At 40.3% G+C, this 17,228-nt stretch overlaps 1 protein-coding gene across 1 annotated transcript in view; it reads left to right on the plus strand.

Moving 5' to 3' along the window:
* baiap3 (BAI1 associated protein 3) overlaps positions 1-17,228 on the plus strand; it is a 58,774-nt gene that overhangs the window by 1,237 nt on the left and 40,309 nt on the right. The window contains exon 2 of the mRNA XM_033643783.2: positions 12,195-12,337. Coding sequence (XP_033499674.2) covers positions 12,204-12,337 — 134 coding nt within the window. The 5' untranslated portion in view covers positions 12,195-12,203. The remainder of the gene's footprint in view (positions 1-12,194; positions 12,338-17,228) is intronic.

Here is a 17,228-nt window from a genome sequence, read left to right on the forward strand (position 1 = left end):
CTGCATGAAACAACAATCTAACAGAGAATAAGCAGCACAAAATGACTGTGGATGTCTCTGTGTGGCTTTCTGCTCTTTTCTTAAGAAGCAGACAGGTCATAACTCCACTTTGGACTAATCCTCATGAGTCCATTAGTCATGAATTAATCATTTCCTCCTAATATAACGCAGTAGATCAGTGGTCAAAACCCTGCCTATAAATACCAGCTTCCCCCTCTGCTACACATTCAAAGAGACATCATAAAAAGCTTATGGTAATGATTCACAAATATAGTTCTCAGTTGTTGTGTTCGGAAGTACGGCATTAATTATAGTGACTGAGCAGTTGTATGACTTCAGAGCGTCACTTTTGTTGTAGCGCATCGTCTTGGTGCAGACTGATGTTTGTGCAAGTTTGGAAGTGGCATTGTTGCTTCTGCATAGAGACTCAATGGCTGCTATTTTTGACAGCAGCGTTACAGCTGGAGTGAGTGTTTTTCGGGGGGACAAAGGGTGCTTTGTCTGTGGTACAATAAGCATAGCGTTTGTGCCATTGTTTAAATTTTTATATTTTGTGCGTGGCTGTCAGTGATTTGTGGCTGGTGTGCAGTCAGACACCTTTTTTTTCAGTTCCAGGGATTTTCTCTGGCAATCAATTTCCAAGCCAAAGTGCTCGTCATGTGCCTTGACAACACAGACACTGGGAGCTTCTGGGAATAGCTTGATGCACCGTGTGCTTCTTTGGGCCAGAGCGGGCTCGATTATAGATTATGTGTTATCTGCAGGTGCATACAGTATAGATCACAGCGATGTCCACGCTTTTCACACATCCAATCCACTGGAAAGTTTGTTGATGGTTTGACACACAACTGGCAGCTTGGTCCCACACCGTTATGTCCCTGAGGGCCAGTCAGATAATTACATTGATGGTCGATGATGAGGCTCGGTCGTAAAGGTTATGATAGTTGTGCTTTTTAACATCAGCGCTGTAGCATAATCAACTTACAGTTATGATTTGAATGTGCATCACCTCAGGCTGATGGGAATTAAGTTGAGAATGTGCTCATCTCCTTTCATTCAATTAAACAAACTGTCAAGGTCTTCATAAGAGGAGACGTTTAATATTCCCCTTTCACTTTGGGGACTCAGGAGGAATGGAATTAAATGGAATTAAATCCATGCTCCTAATTAGAGATGCACGATATTGGGTTTTCGTTGATATTTTCTGACTACTTTTGGCCGATTTCAATGTCAATAAATGCACATTTTATTCCATGTAATTGCAGAGAACAATCAAGACTCTGTTGTAGTGGAATTAATATTATGCTTGATCGTGATGTTCACGGGGCAAAATAAAGCCTCTTTCCCACTGGACAAAAAACCACCAACACCCACTAGCATCTGACTTATGTATTTTAATGGGAAAGGCTACAGTCAGCATTCACTCCTTGGAGAAATGACTCTGCTGTAGTCACCAGTATTTATCGGCTCCAGCTCCAATCGGCTCCAATCAATATGTATTACGTCACCCACGTGGACGCGCTAATTTTCGCCCCTTCTGCGACACAATACAATGAGGTGCCGCTGTCTGTCTCCATCCAGGCAGTGCTAGAACATCGTTTTAAATCTAGTCGGCACTGAGTCTGAAACAGAGACTGAATACCTAAGAGATATAAAAAAGAAGGAGTCATGGTAACATTGTCACTGGCCTCCATAAAGAGGGGTTAAAACCATGGGGTTCCTGTTTGTACGTTCCCATCTGTGTCAGCGTGGGTTTTCTGCAGGTACTCCGGCTTCCTCCCACAGTCCAAAGACATGCAGGTTAATTGGTGACTCTAGATTGCCCGTAGGTGTGAATGTGAGTGTGAATGGTTGTCTGTCTCTGTGTGTCAGCCCTGTGATAGTCTGGCAACATGTCCAGGGTGTACCCCACCCTTCGTCCAATGTCAGCTGGGAGGATAGGCTCCAGCACACCCGCCACCCCTAACAAAATAAGCCGTTATGGAAAATGAATGATTGGATGTTTTTTAACCTGTTTTCAGGCCCATCGGGACATTGAATGTGTCACATCAAGAAAAATAAATAAATAAATACATAAAAACAGAAAGGTACTCGTCTACTGCGGGGCCGTGTACTGCTCTGGTCTACTGGCAATGGAAAAAGAGTCAACTGCTTTTTTTGACTTCTATTTCCGCGTCTAAAAACCTGCATATGTGCACCAATTTTGGTAGAAAAATTGTATGAGAAAACTGTCAACTTCAATATTTATGTTCAAGCAAAACAGTCAGATTCGTTCTACTTAAACAGGCTTTGATGATGCTGATACAATCCCGACCCCGACAATAGCCACAATCAAGGCATATTTGACAGATCTGGACTAATTACATTCACATAATTAAAGCATAATTTTAATGGCCTGTCATATTAGCAGATATGTTCACTTTGAGCCAATGCCAATGTTTCATTTTAAAGCCTTTATCTACTGATGATGTGTCGATATTATCGTGCCTCCCTACTCCTAATTACATTGATTGGAAGACAAGGATGTGTGGAATGTCATAATCTCCCCCTCCTCTGTCTTTCTCTTTCTCTCCTGCCCATTTGAAACACAAATACCAGTCTAAAGGACAACGCTTTCACGCTCAGACGACACTTGGAGAAGTGCTCGACAACACAAGACTAATGACTTAGAAAGGTGTTTACTTAGAACCACACAAAGACTAATCTTGAGGCATCCCTTGAAGCTGCTAATAACCCACTGGTGCAGAACACATTGTAGACCTTGTAACTGTATTGACCTGCTATAGTATCTCTTGCTGTCTTTTGTCTGACCTAGAAGTATCACGCAGGAAAGGAATGTGAAGTAGCAACAGTAGTTAAGACGTACAAGGTCATGAGTCCCATTGAAATATTACCCGTCATGATTGATTTTACTGCATTAAAGGTGAACACATTATAACATCAATGGTATTTTTTTCCCAGCCTTTGTAGAATTCCATTTACCTGTGTTTACCAGCTCCCTTTCCTCTGCTGTTACCATAGAGACACTCCATCCCTATCAGCAAGGCGCCTTTGGCTGCCGGGCTCATTGGCTCTCACAGGAGAGAGACACTGGTGAGCAAGTGTTTCCCTGGCACGACTTCGGCACCAATGTAGCGAGAAAGGCATTTACTTGGCTTTGACAGGGTTTCCTTGGCAGCCGGTGCCCCACTGGCGGTGGCACGTCGACCTGTTTTGTCACTATGGGTTGACGGCTGAGACAGAGTGAAATCCAGTTGGGAGAGATCCACTCCCGTAATTGAAATGAGTTCACCTGGGAGACAGCTGCTCTGCGGTGCCTGTTAGCTGTCAACAATCGGTGCTTACCAGCCTGCATGTAGTGGATATGATGTGATGCCTGAGCAGTTTTTCTTTTTTTAAAAATAACATTTTTTTTCCCTGTTTACCACAGTGAAAAAACACGCCTCAGGTTTTTAGCTGCACGGCCTCACCAAGAGAGCATAGCACTGTTAAATACAACTCACCCAGGAAGAAGAGCACCAAACAGTGAACACTTTCTCACCTTACCTGCACAAGGCTGTATCCTCTGACAAAATAGCACCTAGAGGCCTGAGAAATTCAGACCTTCTGGGATACTGCAAAAAAATCTGTAGTGTGGATAAGAAATAGAAATGTGATTCAAATCAGCAAAATCTGATCTGAACATTTGTGATTCATTGACATTTCATTTGGAAAAAGTACACTGCTGTTTGTTGGAAAATTAGGGATGCATTGATATGGAGTTTTTCAACTGATACCGATAATCAATAATTACCTGCTTCTCATGACCGATAACCGATACGATAATGGATAATTTCACATTTTGGTATTTTGAAAAGAAGTGTATAACTTGTAGTTTATGTACATCTGAGGGTAAGAAAGGAAAGGAAATATGGCTGATTTAATATTCCATAGCCCTGATCTAACCAAATCAAACTGACATCACTGTTGCTAACACAACAGAAACAAAGATCAGTTCTGATCCTTCCATACCTGTAAGTAGATTTTCTGGGGTATTGTCAAATGGCGTACCCTCAACTCCCCTGCCCCCATATAACCCTCCACCCCAGATGAACATAATAAATACAAAGCTGTGAGAGTAAAATTACTTTTAATCAGTATTACATTTATAGCTAACAGTAACAAAGAGGGAAATTGGAAATTGGAAAGCCAGTGTTGAGTGGAGTCTCTACTAACAGAGACAAACAGTAACAGCTGAATCATATGAACGCGTTGAATGTGCATCAGCAGGTCCGCGTTACTGATGTATGAAATGTTTTTATCAATAGACTATCCTACCACTACTAAGGAGAACATCAGTGCACTATTGATTCACCTCATTAACACTCAACTCAGACAAACAAGTGGCTGTGTCTCACACACACGCAGCCAGAGACGTAACAATATAACCGCCAACTGTGACATTACACGGGTAGTGGTTATCAATAAGTTTAAGAACAGAGTCGAGCCTTTTAAAAGCTTGGTGTTGGATGTAAACCGCTGCTGCTAATTAACCTTCTGCTAACACTCTGGAGATGGTCCTTCGGCACTGTGCCTAACCTGTGTCGGGCAGTCGGGGATCAGCGCAATCCTGTTGTCTTCCTCTGGAACTGTGAAAGACGTCCACACTGCGACATATTTTGCCCTCTAGACAGCGTGCTACAGTTGTTCTTCTTCTTCTCTGTGTACATGTACTGCCCCACACTGTGTCGAGTGTGTAGACGCTGCCCTTCTTAAGTCAATGAAAGCAGTCTGGCGTCATATTATTGGCACTATTTATCGGCCGTCATTTTATTAATGCGTAATTACGAAAATGTCCCATTAACGAACGATAATTTTTCGGCTCAATATATATTGGGAATCCTTAATGAAAATAATGATAATTTGAAAATCTGTGTTTTTCCTTAAAATATGTTTTCTTGCACTGACCTTATAAAAATCCATTAATAGCAAAGTATTGAAGTGGTAACTCCTCCCTTTTCCACACAGTGGACCTGTACATTTGATGTGACAAAACTGGCAACGAGGCCGAACTATTTAAAAGAATACTTTACCTTGTAACCTGACCATTTGTATATCAGTTACTCACTGCGTATTTTTTGGGATTTGTAGAGAAAACTTGGTTTATTTGCGTGGTGAAAGCAGAAGCCAACAAATTCTTCATGAATTGAAGTACACTGGGTCCACGTTAAACAACAGCAAAACATCCTTTTACAAACTCTCACACAACTCCTGCAGACTAAAACATTATGATTTGAAACCCTTCCATCTACGAGTAGTTCGCCCTGAGTGTGCCTGTTGAGCTCCACTTCAGCAGAGTTCAAACGCATGGCCAAGCTCAGTAGTCAGCCATACATGAAACTCTTTATACTGACATGTTTTAAATTGTAAGGTTTTAGTAAAAATGTGTGAGTGTTCGTGAACCACTGTTTAAACATAGTTTTGCAGCTTTTAAACACAGACCTTGAGTACTTCCATTCATTAAGAATGGTATTCTTTGTTCACCGTGGAGGCAGGGAGGCATGCAAGAAAAACGTTTTCTTCACAAGGTAAAGGTAACATGCGGTGAGTAATTGGTCATTTTGCAGATGAAGTATTCTTCAATGGTTCATATTACATTGTAAGAGGTAAAAAGAGCCACTCTTTGCCTTTCACCCTGGTGTCTCTTTTTCCTGTTGTTAAATACATGTTTCTGAACTTAGCCATTATACTTTAATGTTTCTGATGTATTTCCAGTGCAGCCACATTGGAGATTGACAGCAGAAAGTATCAACAACCCTGAGATTCAGTCAGACTCCCACAGCAAGAGCTTCCTCGAGACGTTTAGGAGTGGCGTTTGAAAAGCTGACAAGAATAAATCTATCATGCAAGAGGCAGCTATTCACAACAGCCTCAATAGATCCGAAAGCAATACCACAAGACATGTTGCTGTGTTGACAACTACTTGGCAAGCTGAATGTTTATACATCCGCCACCTCTGGGTGAAAGCAACAAGCTTACACCTTATTCCTGTCTGCCATTTTTTGAAAAGTAATAGTCAATATGTGAAGTAAAAACAAAAAAAAAAAAAAAGATATTAGAAGAGTTTCTCACTTGGAAATTACACAGTGATCCTCATGCAGCAACATTTCCCTTAAATTTCTTATATAGTTTATTTTAATTTTCTGTTAAGAGAAAAAAATTCAACTCCAGATGCACCAAACATTCGTAGCCATCCAAACCTGCTTTTTACCCAGGTGCGCTAAAAGATGAATCTCACTTGATCATAAATTGGAAGCGCGTGGCAGATTGTTTGTAATTCGCATAGGTAATGCCCGCTTAACACCCTCTAAGGGCAGGTGTTGTGCCATGTGCAAAATAATAAGAATCGACCCTACACTAAGGCCTCGGATGCAAACTACCAATCATCAATCTCAGACCAGGGTCCGACAACAACACAGCTGTGCTCCATTGACTCTAATGCAGTTGTTTCATTATCAGGCTGGTTTTGTGGATTTGGAGCTAAATGTTGTGCCTGGGGCAAGTCGTGTATTAATGATACTCGTTACCTGGAGAGGTTGGAAAAAGATCTACGTTTCTTCCCTGTTCCAAAACCAAAATCAAACCCTGAAGAGTGTAGGGTTAGCTAGCTAGCTACTGAAGATATAGCCTACTGAATGTAGACACGTGCTGCTTTTGCTTTTAAATGATTATAACAGTGAAACAAAGACCGACCCTGCTGTACAGGAACCAGTGAAGGGGAGCAGGGGAACTTTGTTGATTTTCAACCAGCTCTGTGTCATCGCACTGTGTGCAGATGAACGTTGTTTGACTTCCCCCAGAGATCCCTGCCTGTGTGATGGCTGAGGTCCGGGTGCTTGCAGCGGCACAGGGGTAAAGCCAAACATTCATCTGCACACACTGTGATGCCACACAGCTGGTTCAATATCAGAAAAGTTTCCCTTTATATTCATTGTCTTCTGTGGTGATCAGCAGTGATGTGGTGGTTCACTTTTACACTGTGATTTGTAGCCTATAGTTCGGCTTTAGCTTCAAACTATCTTTGTCTTTTTACCTGTTGTTGCTGTTGACTGTAGACCCCTCTGTCTGCTTCTCTCTGGAATCACTGTTTCATTTTTCCAAAAATCTGATAATATTTCTTCAGGGAGTGCAGTTAGTTACAGTGTGGGCTCCATGGGGCAGAGCTTAGTGAAGGGTCAACTGGAGAGATGCCACCAAAAAACGCTATAAGGTGACCTTCAGCGGTAGTGATATCGAAGCACTGTCCCATGAACTTAAACAAAGCAAACATGATTTTCCAGAGTGTGAGTACTGGCATTACAGAAAAATCAAAAACCAAGCAATGGCAACGCATTTGTGATGCTGTAAATGTCAGTAGAGGTCAGCTAAGTGACTGAAATTTTAGAAAATAAAGGTTTGACATGAAACTGGAAGCAAAGAAAATGTATGCCCAAGAGTTTTTCTCGAATTAATTGGGATCAGTTGACAAATTGTATTTCTTCAGCTGGTGAATTTAATGATCCCATAGTTATAATTACTCCACTCTATAATTAATCTAAATTTGATTATATAAACTTGCGTTGGACAATTTGTGGATTGTGAAAACAGGATGTTTTTTTCTTGTCTTGGTGAGAGAACTCTCAAACACTCGTAAAATCTTTTCTCACCTCAGAGAAGAGCCAAAATAAGACAACACTGGGGAATACCAGAAATGACTGGGTGTGAACAAAATAAAAGTGATTCATGAATATGAACAAAACTAAGGAAATTTGCTCAAATGTCGCTTCCTGCATGAGCCCCGCTGATGGTATCTGACATGGAAGGAGCACAGACACTTCAGTCTAATAGAGTAAAGTGTGGATGTTCCAAGTGGATATCAGGTGTCAGCCTCCTGGATCAATAGCATACTGTCCTTTGGCTTAGTCCAGTGATGCAACGCGTACCACAAATTTCTGGCTTATTCCGAGCTGGGGAGACTGACTGCACGGCTGCTCTCTGTGCAATTGGCCTGGAGCACCGAGTGATAGCAGTCGTGCAGGCAAATATGTTTCATTTTCTGGATCCATTTGGTGTAAGCACTGTAATTCAAAACAGGCAGCCTTCAACAGTGCCATAAAAGAGAGGGGAAAAAAATTAACATTGCTTGCAAAATGAGCAGCATCAGCTCAGAATCTCATCCCACGGGCACAATGAGCTAATTGTCCTCTATTACAGTTTGTTAATAACAGTGACGATAGTGCCTTTTTTTTTTGCCGGTTGGAGAATCGGAACAAGCTCCCGGCCCGGCGGTTCACTGCTTCTCTTTCGCACAGATGTACAGACATCGCCTGTCAACTATTGAAAAGAGTGTCTGACTGTCTGAGTCTCTCTGGCTGTCTTCTGAAACAACTTTTCCATCAATCAAATCCTCCCTCTTGTGTCCTTGTCGTTCCTCTTGTTTTTTTGTTTTTTTTTAGTCTCTTCTTCCTCTGCGGCTGTTCATCAGCACACTGACTATTGGAGGCTCTCAAAAGACCCTCAGATATCCAGGTAGAGCCAGTATCACAGTTAGCATGCAGTAAATTGGACAAGGGACGAAAGGGATTGGCTGCTGTTAAGGAGAGTCTTTGATTTTACAACAGGCTCTTCAGTTGCTAGGCAGATGTGTGAGCATCCTTGAGTGTTTCGCCGAAGGAACTCCTGACATTTATGTGATTATTGACCTTGAAATTAGATCATTCTGATGTTTTTTTTTTTAACTTGAGGTGAATGGTGAAACTCAGGCAGCGGTGTAAACAGTCTTGCTGCCATGGTGACTTTAAAAATGTGTCAGCTAATAAATGTATTCTGTTCCTCTGGGGGTTTTGTAACAGACTTCAATATTGAACTGTAGGTATTTATAGACGCCCAACCTTGTCTCGAAATTAAAAGGATTAACTCCTAATAAAGGGTAGATGTACTGCAGACATGTGAGGAAGTTCGGTGACTAATTTTTGCCAAATAAAAAAGAATGGGGCATTACACCTAAAGATAATATGTTAAAGCCAATATGTGGGCCTTGAGTAATCACAAGGAGTAGTATATTCCTATTAAACTGTTTATATTTTGGCTTCCTGTGCCTACAGACTCGGCTTTGGTCATAGTTAAAAGCTGATTTAGAAAAGCAATTGATTCTGCCACTGCAAAGAAACTGTCAAGTTTGCTTACTTTCCCCTTTTTTCTTTACCTCTTTATTCGGGGGAAATGCAGACATGCACAGTTTCATTAGATATCCTTTAACAGAACAGTTCATTTTATTCTCCGGCTCCTCCACTGCGGGGAGCACTGACGGTGCACAATATTGTTATGAGGTCATATAATTCAGTTATACTTCACAGCCCGAAATGAAAGTTCACTTTATGGCCCTGAGAAAGACCCACTCGGTCTCGGCGAATTGCTTAGCAACACAGTGCCAATCTCTCTGAGGTCGCCAGATAGGCTCATTTTTCTGAATTCATGTTTCACAGTCACGACTGCCCTAGTTTACCTTTCTCTGCAAATGCTCGGACAACTTTCCTGCTTCTGTTGAACCATATCCAAGTGAAAAAGAATGATTTTATACAATATTTGTGGAGGAAATATATTGCCTGTATAGTTCAGTTCCTTCCTGTGTTGCTGTCTTTTTCAATAATGCTGGTTTATGCTACTAAAAATTAACCATTGTTTTTGTAATCTTATTCATTAATCAGAGGTTTAGGCCCATGTGGATTTATGAAAACAGCATTGTGAAACATTTTGGGAAATTGAAAAGGACTTTAATAGAGGTGGTTCCTTATGATAAATTATTTGTCTGCAAATGCAACAGTTGGTCACCCAGTCCCTTTTACTGGCCTGGTGTAGCTACACGTTTTGACAGATGAATGTCTGTCTCAATTAGAAGCCTGGTCTGGTTGTCAAACAGTTCATTTTTTTATGGAAGTTCTTCGAATGTATAAAACTGGGTTGTTGGCTACCTCAAATTATGTGTCCATTCCTCGACTATCACGCAAGTTATTCATATTCCTTTAATCCACAAGGGTCCTCAGATCAAAAGGGTTTTTCCATAAAAAATAATCCAAGTTGTGAGTATTGTTTTAACAGGGTAAAGTGGTGTTGTGTTGGTGTGCCAAGTGCCGTAATCCTGTCCCAAATATAAGCCTGTGGATTTCAGTGGGTTAAGCAAATAATAGACTGGGCTATTAATTGAAGTTTCACAGCATGTAATTTTCGATACCCATATATTGATAAATATAAAGCCAGCAGCCAGCATAAAGGCTGGAAACCGCTAACCTGGCACTGTCCGAGCGTAAGTTGTAAGTCGGTCCGGTTTTGCGTGTATGTTAGTGCATGTGTGTATCCCACTGGCTAGCTAATCACTTTGCATTGTATTCACAGGGCAGTTACGTCTGATATGAGGACGTAGTAGCACATACCCTCTGGTTCCTCTCCGTTGAGCACCGTTAAGTGGCATTTATACTTGTGCATCAGCTCAATGCAGAGCCTGCACCGTAGCCTACGGATGAGGCCTACAAGGCATTTATATTTGTTCAGTGGTGTGTCGATGTCACTCTGCAGTTACACCTCCAAAACACTAGTCGGTGGCAGGGTTTCTGTGAAGGGTTGTAAAGTGTAGCTCATTCAAAACACACATTAAACATGGCTTAACAGTGACAGTTTCAAACACAAGTACACAAATCAGCTTCACTATAACTCGCAGCATGCACAGACAAATATTTGTCATGAACACATTTTCACCACAAATACAACACACTAATGTTTTTAGCAAAAGCCTATGGCATTTTACATTGTATAAATTAGCCTAGCGGCTAGCTGACTTTTCCTCTACTCATATGAAGCCAGGGACAACAGCAGCATTTAACAAAGATAACGTTACAAAATCCTGCTAGATTACAACTCACAAGGTTCACCGACAAAACAACTGTCTCATACTAAACACATTTTCCAAACAAAGCCTATGGCATTTTACATTGTATAAATTAGCCTAGCGACAAGCAGATATTTCCTTAAAATGCTATTTTAGTGGAGGCTTTATTGTCGTTACAATTTATTGTTTCTTATCTGTGAAATTAAAGTAAATAAAACCTTTTGTTTCCACTGAGGGAAATGGTTTCAGCTTACAAAAAAAGACAGGTGGTCTGTTTCACTGCGACGTGTAGTTTCTGGGGAGTTGCACGTCAGGCTAAGGCGTAGGGTATGGCGCAGGCTCTGCGTCGAGGTAGAGCCTACGCCGTAGGTATGGCATCAGAAGTATCAATCTGGCATTTGTGCTGTCAGCATTGGTGCACCATAAACTGCTAGCCGCTGGGAACTGTGTCCAGACAACTCATACGTTCTGAATTTCACGTTTTAATCCAACTTTAATTATAACACTTTCTGTACAGGAAAGTACACAAATTGTTACTGAATGTGTTTCTCATCAAATCACAAGTGCTTCTTTATTAGACTACTTCTCTTTACAACCCTCATTACAGCACACTTTTCATATAAGCTCTTCTTTTGTTGACTCTCAAAAGTCAAAATCTTATTATTCTATTTTCACATCATCAGACTGAGCTGTTTTTGCAACATATTCTGGGTCTTATTATTAGATCCTCTAGTTTTTACCCTGCAGAGGCTCCAGGTCTATAATTAAGACATCCAGGGGAATCATTTCTAAACATAGCTTTTACTTTGCTTTATTGCAGAGTCTCGCCATTTCATTTTAGCAATCCAACAGTTTTTATGACTTTGTTGTTATGGGGCTCTTGCGGCTCACAGCTCTGCTGGGCTTCTTAATTTGCATATTTCTTACAAAGTATGATCCCAAAAATAAAGGTCGACTGACTCTGAACTGACCAGACCCAAAGGTGAAAGATAAATTGCACACCCTGCGGCATCAGACAGAAATAGAAAGCACCTTCTGCTGAGGAAGAGTATAATTATGTTAAAAGAGCAAGGGGGTGATTATGCAGCTGATTAGACCAAAAGAATCCCCCGAGCTAACTGTATTTCCAGAAACAACTGGTTTCATAAATATGATCCCACAGCGGAAATGAATTGTACATATTGTGACTCACTTCTCTATAATAGAGGTTGTGAATTACATAAACTCTGCCAATCACGGGGTGGACCAGAGCGACAGCATCTTGATGTTTGCCCCTTTGTGTCTGTTCTGGCAGTGAGAGATCATGACGACCCTGCTCGACCTGAAGAGTAGCGTGCTGAGGCAGGTGCAGAGGAGCCAGTCGCTGAGGAGCCGAAGGGAGCCGCCACCCACTGCCAGCAGCCCCCTCACGCACTGTCCTGACCCCTTACCTCGCAGGTGAGTCACTGGGGTTTGCAAGCATACACACAACTGCAAGTAGCTGGTTTTGGGTCATTATGGTGGTTTGTCATGGATGTGGCATTCGTGGAACTTTGGTGCTGTCTTGTTTGACATACTGGTTTTATGACTGTTTTTTACTTATAATTTAACTGATTACCATGTATTGATGCTGACTGAACTGAAATCCCTCTGGGCGCACTGATTGGCAGAAGCGTGTTGCCTGATTTTATGAGATCAAAAGTAAAATTGTGATGCACTTCCAGCCTTTGCTTTTTAGATTACCTATTGCGTTGCTGTCAGACACAAATTAAGCCTCGCTTGAGTTTGAGCAAGAAGCAGCACACCGACTGTTTATTAATATATTACTGTTTCTAGCTATAGTTAATATTTGCTTGATTGTTACCGCTTAGGAAAAGTAATCGCTTTCATAATGAAAGTCTTTTTTTTTTTTTTTTGAGGAAAATTAAATTGCGACGTAGCTCTGGTAGATGACAGCCCTTCGAAGACGGCGGCACAAGCTCATAAGAAATAATTCCTGTCTGTTATTCATTTGTTTTTCGGCTGGCCGTCCAGCCGAAGCCACAGGTCATTATTTCTTGTCAACAGAATGTTTTAATGTGTTTGGCATTTATTCCAGAGTTGTGACTTGCTGTGAGCAGGCAATGCACAAGCTGCCTTTCCCCCAAGGACACATCAACCACACTATTACATGCACAGTCAGGCTCTGAGGGCATTGCAAATGCTGTTTTCTTGTGTATCAGTTTACACCCCATGGTTCTGATGTCCACATGTCTCCTTCGACATGAGGGTGCAGCACACTGCTGCTTGCTGTTTGCAGTTGAGTGATGAAGATATCATGCACATCACATAAGTGCAGCACATCACCTTATGTCGTAGTTTGTCTATGGATGTCTTTTGTGTGTGTATTCAGTATACATCAAAGTTACAGGTACGTGGGTGATCGGTGGGGTAATGGGATCGAAGGTTTTGTGTGTGTGTATACTATATGTACATGTGTGGCCACGGTATATGTCATTGCACTTATTTTTCAGTCATAAAAAATGAAAAGAAATAAAAAATGAAAAGAAATAAAGAACAGATAAAGGTCAAAAGTCAGGCTTTTCTTGGTAATATGCTAACTTAAAAGTTTTGTATGTGAATTGCCAAAAACAAAACATCAAGTTTTCTATATCATTAAGATGTCACATTGGACTGGAGTGGAAACGTTTAGGTGATTAATTGATTAGTCGATCAAAAGAAAATAAATCTACAACTATTTTGATATCGGTTTAATAATTTCAGTCACTTTTCAAGCCAAATACTCCAAATATTTAGGGTCCGGGCAGCTAAGCTGCCAGGACACTATTGTAATCCTAGGTATTCTTCTTCTTTCTTTTTCTTCTTCTTCTGAGGAAATCATACTTCTCATGGGTGAAAACTCACCAAACTTTGCACAAAGGTCCAGTCTCATGCCAGATATCCTCAGCTGTAAACTCAAGCCAATAGTCCTGATGGTGGCACTACAGCAAGCATCTAAAATTTAAAACTTTGAAAATTCATAACAAATCAACCATACGTGCTACAACTTCACAACTTTCATCAAACTGTAGCCCCAATACTGAAGAAACTTTTGTACATTTAAACCTATTAAAATTACATTATATATTATGATGAAGTTCATCACTGTTCTTTTCAAAAACTGTAAAACTTCTTAAACCTATCTCCTCCCACAATTTTTGCTCAATTGACACCAAACTTGCTACAGAGCATCTTCAGACTGTCCTACAAAAACTATGTTTCTCAGATTTTTGATTTATCAAAAATTGAGCCTACAGTGCATCAAAATGTTTGACTGTAAACATATACATGCAAATTCTTGCTAAATAAATCTTCAATGTTCATGAAAAAAATGACAATTTGAATTTTGAATTTTGCTCTAATGTGAACAATTGGAGTCAGTGTAAAAATGGCAATTTTAAACATCAGTTTTTCACTTATGAAGCAAATCAGTCATTGTTAAAATAAATTACCAACATCTCCATGTTGCCTAGATGCATTATGTGTATTTTCAGATTTTGTTTCAATAACTGAATTTTTTACAGTGGTTTGAAATCTGCTTTTCCATGCATGGACGGCTGCTAAACCTGCACGTCTGGCTTAGTCAGTTTGATGCAAAAGGCAGATTGTGTTGCTAAATTCCTAAATGTCTTCCAATTCTTCTGCTTGTTGCTCAGAATTGCCTAAAAATGCCCGGACCCGACCCATCGCTGCACAGCAGCTATAATTAATGGTTACATCTTCCCAAATGTAAGGAATTGCTGCCTTTCCTTGCCGTAAATTCTACAAAATGTAATATCTTTTAGTTTTGGACTGTTAGTCAGACAAAAGAAGCAATTTGAAGGTGTTGCTTAGGGTATTGGGAAACTGCAATGGCTATTTTTCAATATTTTCTGACATTTAATAGATTAAAGAAACATGAAACAACCAAGAACATGGGGCAAATCCACTTTTCATCTTGTGAACATACCATCCAGATAATAAAATATGAAAATGTACATGTCTAAGAAATACTGTATGAAGTATAAATCTTACTGCTATATTAGTATGTTATCATAATAAATGTGCACTGTTCAAATTTACTAAGATGTTACTTTTAGGCTGGAGGTATTGCGTTTTAACCACACATAGACAACCATCCGCATTGTGAACGGAATAGTTCACAGACTCATTACTGGAGGATTCCACTAGCATGCACACAGGATAACTTAAACCGTGTTGAACTTCCGCATTTGCAGGATGTAAACAATAAACATGGCGACTCTTGAGAAGGTTACAATGTTATTAATTCCTGCAGACCAGGTTAGAAAAGGCGACAGCTGCTTCATTGCTGATGGTATGTATCATGCAAGCGGAGACAATGGTGAGTAGGGGTGTGTTCCGAATCACATACTTTTTCTTTTTACTTTCAAGTAGATAATGCAGCTGCCCTAAAAGGTACGTACTGTTGCATGCAGTATGCACAAAATCAGGACATACTGCTTCTTCATAACATTACACCCTGAACCTTGACCCTCTTACTCATGTATCTGTTACCATGGAGACAAAACAAAACGCATTTACTGAGCTTGCCGGAGATGGAGGTCAACCTGGAAAACTCTGATGTTGTTATTTTGTAACTGCATACATTGTAGATTCTAACATATTATATTCACGATAGTAAAATTACATAGGCTATACATGTCCTTGTGATTGTTTCATTGATTATTTTATTCAGTTAAACAATTACTATTCCTATTATTGCTAATCGACTGGTCATCAGTCACCTGAATGTGATGGCATCCATCATTGTGACTTCTGACAGTCCATGTGACGTATCTTTCGCTGCAGAGGATTGTGAATATCCAGAAAAGCATGCTGGCTTGCATACTGCAAAATCTAACTGGATGTAGCAGAAGATCCTGGTATTTTTGGCATACTGCATTTGACATATTATGTATTGGGACATACTAATTTTTTTCTTGCATACTATATAGTATGATAGTATGGGGATTGGTTTGACAGTATGTTTCTCTGGGTCGAAGTATAAGCAAGCAGTCACCATTTCAATGTCAAAAATACAACACCACGCCTACATATAGGGTCAGGGTCAGTGTTTGAAAAGGCAGGAGCTACTCACTGCTTGACCATAACCCAGTGATTTATGTGTTGATTTGTAATGAATTATTAGCCTACATGTTTTTTAATGAAAATACTTGTGCATTTACATAGTATGTTTCTATGTATGTCTGTATTTATGTCCATATGCTGTGTACTGCATGCATGTACTATATGTGGGTTTGTGTATCTCTATGTAGATATGTAATCTGTCCTTTATGTACTGTATGTATGTATTTTGTTTCTGTTATTATGCTGTGTAATGTCTTGATGTATGGCATCTGTTACCACTACCTTGACAGCGCTGTGTTCTCGAGGAAGAATAAAGATGACTTTACTGGATTTTTCATCCTTGACTCTGGTCTTGTCTGATCAATCTGAAAGTGTATTCCTTTTTTTTTTAAATTTTAATTTTCCTTGTTTGCATCATAGCAACAAATGAAGTGGCACAGGTAAATTTAGTCATCTGATATTTTATTTTTTTATTTTTTTTTTTTTTCAGTCTTGTTTTGAAGCCTCATCTAAAGCCAAAAGTAATAGTATGAACCTGAGGTTTCTATAGCAACCTAAACATGGGCTGCTGCCACCATGTGAACTTATACTTGTACTGACGACCGTGTCTATTTATAACGTGAGAGATGACCTCAGATGCTTTGTTGGTCACTGATCAGTTGTGGTTTAGAAAGACTAATATTGTCCATTTTTCCTGAATGTGTTTTAATTAAAGATGTTTTCTTAGTGCTGTCTCTGTATGTGTTATCTGTTTTAGCATTAATTATGTTCTTAATGCAGTTTAATGTAAAATCTGCTCCGGAAAGACCTTATTTATGTTCTTAATTAAAGAATGATTCGAAATGTCAGTATCTCACCATTTTCCTCATTTCCCATGCCAGCTCCCTGGTGCTACATCCTCCCCACTGAGTCTCAGCCGTACCCTGAGCGCTAGTCATTAGAGGCAGGCTGTTGATCTTTGTTATTCATTCAAACTGCCGCTGGTCTGCCTGCGCTCTCACTTTAATTGAGAATTTGCAAATGAGGCCGACTAGATTTGGGCAGCTCCGTCCCCAGTTGTTGACCCGGTTGTACAGTGGGCTGTCAGAGCCGAGCTCTCAGAGCAGAGACCAGCACGTTGCAGGTGAACTTTTTAATTCAGTTGAGCAAATTATGGTTTTGCCTCCATGTGAGCCGGGTGTTAAGGCTGTGGAAGTGCAGGAGACACTGTCAGAGATGAGCT

This window comes from Epinephelus lanceolatus, chromosome 18, assembly GCF_041903045.1.
Source record: "Epinephelus lanceolatus isolate andai-2023 chromosome 18, ASM4190304v1, whole genome shotgun sequence".
Lineage (NCBI taxonomy): Eukaryota > Metazoa > Chordata > Actinopteri > Perciformes > Serranidae > Epinephelus > Epinephelus lanceolatus.